Below are 5,683 nucleotides of genomic sequence, written 5' to 3'. Positions count from 1 at the left end.
TATATTTCATATGCATATAAGAACTCAATTGCGAGACATTCTTTGTGTACTTACTGTCTGGGTTTTATTTTATTCACTCTGTGCGTGTTGTTTGTGTGAAATGGAATTTAAAGACTTACCCAGATCAGTATCAGTAGTACTCTCTGAATTCTTTCCCAAAAGTCTCCTTAAAGGACGATTATCGTCTGCTCCTTTAATCCAACGGGTCTCGTGGAGAAATTTGAAGAGTCCTCATGGTCTTCGAAGAATCTGATTCCTTTGATGTCCTTCGTAGATCCTTGTTCAGCGTATCTGCCAATGGAGAATCCTTTTACAGCTTTGAAAATCGTGGAGTTCAGTCAGTTTTCCCAGCAACAAGGAGCTTATGTCCTGATGAATGTGACTGGTCCTGTCACGGTCGCCAATTTGTGAACTGTATTTCTTCTTCTATTTAAGGAAAGCATTATAATTTTGGAGACTTTTGGATTTCAATATTTATTCGAGCAGAGTTTCTGCTTCCAGTTACAATATTAGAATGCTCCCGTGCCAGGAGGCCAGACCGCTTATATGTGTATTGATGATAAGACGTCAGAGATCAGAGGTGGCTGAACTCCGGATTGAAATATGTATGAATGATAAGACGTCAGAGGTCATAGATGGCTGGACTTCAGATCTAGATATGTATGGATGCTAAGACGCCAGAAGTAGCTGGAATCTAGACCTATTCACAACTGTTAAAAAAAAGTTAATCTTTGACACAAACTCAAACCTCTTACTTTCGTGACATTTCCTCGTAAATCAAGCCGTTATAGTGGTCCACATTTGGATAATTCGTTTTGGAAAATTCAAACTTAATAAGTTAATTTTGAACAGTTTTGATTCAAGGAGGCAATAGAGTATCTTTTGCATATTAAAAAACGGCTAGAAAATTAAAGTAAACTTTCGATATACACTTAAGTTTATCATTATTCAAGGCAAATCATTTTTACAAAATTTTTCTATGTAATCCAAAATTTTCTATGAAAAATTAGAAAAATGCGAAACTCAAGAACAGAACGCTGTTGAAAAATATGTCATGAAGATCCTGATTGTGTGTATTTAATTTGTAACCCATTAATTATTTATCGATTTAAGATAGCACAAAACTGTTATTTTTGTTCACTTTTTTCAAATAGTCACAAGACAATGTTTAGGTATAAATTGGGGACATGCTACGTCTCGTTTGCAATTTCATATTATGACCTTCGTATTGTCCCAATATAACAGAGACAAAAATTTAACACCAGAATATTACTTTATTGAACTTGTCTATTTGTAACGTTTTATATTTTTATAATCTTTCTTTAATTATTGTATACAGATCTAAATAAATGTATTCATTTGTATCGAGAAATTAGCTTCTTTCCACTTTTTAATTAGGAAATATCTCTTCCAATCGAATTTCTAATTTTCTATTGATCTTTAGTGGCCCATTTGTAGATAATCGAAATTGTAAAAAATCACTAGTAATTGCTAAAATTTTAGTAATTTTTATTTAGCGAGAAGTTAGAGTATCTTTGGCATAAGCAAAAAAGCTATACAATTCTTAAATCGGAAAAATTTCTCAAATCAAAAATAGAACTAGGTTGGAAATTAGCGCCTGAGAACCCTGAATGTGAATAATTCATTTATAGCAGCTTAATTTAGGTAACTTGTTCTATTTTAATTCAAATAAGTTGTCTACATAAGATGATAATTCCTATGTGATGCTTAAGATATCTTCTTTTGGGAAAATTCTAAATTTACAAAAATAGTGGACTTAACAATTTGTGTGAACAATTTCATTTTCTATAGGTAATAACTAAGCCTAATTAAATATTGTGAAAAATCTAATAAGCAGACATACAGAGACATAGGAAACAGAACAAAAATATTCTAGAAAAAAAAGCTTTTTCTAGAGACAAGAATAATTTTGGCGTGGCTTAAAAGCATGATAATGTAAACATTTTTCCTCAATTCTTCTCTTATCAATTGCTCTTGCGCCAACTAAATAAATATTTCACGTTATAAATATCTAGTATGAAAATTCAACTTTACACGGTAAGGTGTGACATGATTCTGGACATCGTTTCTAGGAATTAGACATTAAACGCTTTATTTGATCATGAAATGTGCAATCTTATTGGCTTTTTGCGCTTTCGAGGTAAGTCATTCACCAGTTTTTGTAAATAATCAATTATCGCATTGAATTATAATTTATAATTTGACATTGAGTATCAAAACATGAAATTTAAAAAATACAAAAATTAATGTACCCTCACAATCTTAATTAGTAAAATTACACTAATTACTAGTAAGATTTCACTCATTCAGTTAGAGAGGAGTCGTTCCCCAAAAATAAGCAGAAAATTACTAATTGGATCAGCCCAAATATTTCGACTGTCTCAAAAAATGGCATTTAACAAGAGCTCTGAACACAGAATTTATCAATATTTATTCATTATTTTGGTGACAATTATGATTTCTAAAAAAATACTGTTCTCTGAACTTTTTGTTGCGACAGTTTTCTGCGGTGCAGTCAATTTAAAAAATTCCTTAGTGAAAAACTATTAATTTTTTAATCAAAATAATAATAATAATCAGACAATTTTTGGTTTATTCAATCAAATATTTGATTAATTAAACGAAATTTTGTTTTTGAATCAATCAAATACTCCAGCTATGAAAAGATTTGGTTAAAACAAACAACAAACTTAATCGGGTCTACCAAATATGTTGTGATCCATATACAGGGTATCCAAAAAATCCCGGGACAGCCAAATAAATCTTTAGGTACAATTTTTTTTAAAAGATTGAGGTCATTCTTGAAGTAACTTTCAACGAGGAATCAAGGTCAAACCTTACCTGTGTCCTGATTACACTTTCTAATGTAAAATTTTCCCTTCTTTCGATTTCCGATGTCAAACAGAGTCATTTATATTAAAATACAAACAGTGACTTAGATATGACCTTGTTGTGCATCGTCAAGGTCACTCGATGGTCACTATTTAATTTACATTGTGTCAGTAAGTGAGTAGGGTAGGAGGATGATGTTCAAACGCTAGCTTGCAAAAAATGTTCAGACCACATTGAAGTTTGAATGACCTTGATACGTCCATTAAGGCCACACCATACCTATGACCTGACAACACTTTTTAACGTAAATTTTTCCTCTCTTTCGATTGCCCATGTCAAAAACGGGCTACTCCATGTTAAAATAACAAAGGTGACTTTGAAATAAACATGAAGTTCATGGTCAAGGTCAAAACTAAGGTCACCACTGAATTCCTCGTTGAAAGTAACTTCAAGGATGAGCTCAACCTTCTCCAAAAAAATTGTACCTAAGAATTTATTTGGCTGTCCAGGAACTTTTTGGACACCCTTATGTATTCATATGATAGCCATATTCTATGATGGAATCAACAAAAATATTGGTGATTGTTATTTGCCGTCATATGAAAATAAAAACAAGCATTACTTACACTTAGCATATCTTTAGACCTACTTTATTGACGTTCAAGATAATTCCTCTAATGCTGCTGTACTGGCAGAAACACCATGTCATTCGATAAAAGATACGAAAGCACATGTCCTACTGATTAAATAATAACACAGGCCCACAAACAACAGTTGTCTCCACGAGAAAAGTGACTAGATTACCCTTCTGGATTTTGAGCCGCTGAATCCGAATATGGCCTCAGAATTTGTCCTATACGTCTCAGTTTCCCCCTAGATGCAAAAAGTAGGGAAAAGTTTAGGGATTTTTGTTCACTCAGACAATACAAAAAATTTGTCTGCACGAGACAAGTGACTAGGCTATCCTTATGGATTTTGTGCCACTGAATTCAAATGTGGCTTCAGAATTTCTCCTACACTTCTCAATTTTCCCCTAGATGCATAAAGTATGGAAAAGTTATGAGATTTCTTGTCACACGGATCATACAAAAAATTTGTCTGCACGAGACAAGTGATTAGGTTACCTTTATGGTTTTTGAGCTGCTGAATACAAATTTGGCCTCATGATCTAGGATAAATTCACGGAAAAGGAAGGGCATGCGCCTGTTAAACTAACTTATAAAGCAAAAAATAACACAAATTCTATTTTCTCTGCAATTTTGCGTTCTTAATATAAATTTGACTACTAATTGCTTCGAGCTTCTAACATTTTCTCCCTATATGCGAAGAGTAGGGAAAAGTTTTGGGATTTTCTGGTCACAGAGAGCATACCAAAAAATAGGCAAAAACCTAGGGATATTCTGGACCTTATTTTGATAATACCAGTATATGCAAAAATAGACAGGTGGATGTTATATTTTGAAGTGCCGCGACTTATAGAGACTTAATTTGTACACAGAAATTCGTTAGTGTGCCTTCCGTTTCCCTAGCCTGGGTGATTTTAGGAAAATTGCAGGTATTTCTCATATTATGTAGATTTTTGCGGGGAAAAATAACAAAAATGCCATATGCTTTGCAGTTTTGCGTGATAAATCTAAATATCAAGCCCACATTTTTCACGTTCGTTTCACTTTCTCGCTGGATGCACAATGTAGGCAAAATCCTAGGGAATTTCTGGTCCCACAGGCCCACCAAAAAAAAGTCTGCATGGGAGGAGTAGCTGATTTCGCAGGCAAAACTGTAAAGGATATTCGGTTTTTGTTATTTTTTTCGTGTAAATGTATATATTCAGAGAAGGCCCTTTAATATCCTTAGAATTACCCAAGCTAGGGGAAATTAAAGGAACACTAAAAAATGTATGTGTACAAATTAAGTCTCTACAAGTCGAAGAACTTAAGAATTTAATATTGATGCACCTATTTTCGCATATACTGGCATTATCAAAATAACGTGCAAATTATTCCTAGGCTTTTTCTTATTTTCTGCATCTAGGGGGAAACTAAAGCGCATAAGATTAATTCTGTGGCCAGATTTGGATTCAGCGGCTCAAAATCCGTGAGGTTAGCCTAGATAATTGTCTCGTGCAGACAAATTTTTTGTATGGCCTATGTGACCAGAAATCCCTAAACTTTTCCCTACTTCTTCTATCCAGGGGAAAACTAAGACGTGTAGGAGAAATTGTGAGGCCAGATTTGGATTCAACGGCTCAAAATTCATAAGGCTAGCCTAGTCACTTGTCTCGTGCAGCCAAATTTTTTGTATGGCCTGTATGACGAGAAAATCCCTAGGATTTTCCCTACTTTTTGAATCTAGGGGAAAACTGAGACGTGTAGGACAAATTATGAGGCCATATTCGGATTCAGCGACTCAAAATCCATAAGGGTAGCCTAGTCACTTGTCTCGTGCAGACAACTTTTTTTGTGGGCCTGTGTAATCGAAATGACGAGAGACTCAATTAATATTTTCAATACTTGACATTATCATAATAAATGTATGGTTTTCTAAGCACAAACGAAATGCGCGTAATTATTATTTTGATGTCTCAAGCAATTTTTAAATTAAAATATAAAATTAATGCTAATACACAATTATTGTGTTTATAGTAGCCATATTTTAATTAAATAGTTAAATCCTTAATCAAAGCATTAATTTTCAACGAAACAGTTAAATCTGGAATCAAAAATCAGCCCGCCGCACAGTGGGGTGAAATCGGAAAACGAGGTTCAAAATGACATTTAGAACGCAATTATGCACCGATTTTAGAATTTTTTTTTTTTTGAAAAATTCAGAA

The 5,683-nt window shown here is 33.6% G+C and overlaps 1 protein-coding gene across 1 annotated transcript in view; it reads left to right on the top strand.

Moving 5' to 3' along the window:
• The first annotated feature begins 233 nt into the window (after positions 1 to 233).
• LOC117179380 (ester hydrolase C11orf54 homolog) overlaps positions 234 to 5,683 on the top strand; it is a 35,132-nt gene continuing 29,682 nt past the window's right edge. The window contains exon 1 of the mRNA XM_033371113.1: positions 234 to 407. Within this exon, the coding sequence (XP_033227004.1) occupies positions 234 to 407 (174 nt within the window). The remainder of the gene's footprint in view (positions 408 to 5,683) is intronic.

This window comes from Belonocnema kinseyi, chromosome 1, assembly GCF_010883055.1.
Source record: "Belonocnema kinseyi isolate 2016_QV_RU_SX_M_011 chromosome 1, B_treatae_v1, whole genome shotgun sequence".
NCBI classification, from domain to species: domain Eukaryota; kingdom Metazoa; phylum Arthropoda; class Insecta; order Hymenoptera; family Cynipidae; genus Belonocnema; species Belonocnema kinseyi.
Note: the sequence above shows the minus strand (reverse complement) of the source record. Positions and strands in the feature narration are given on the sequence as shown.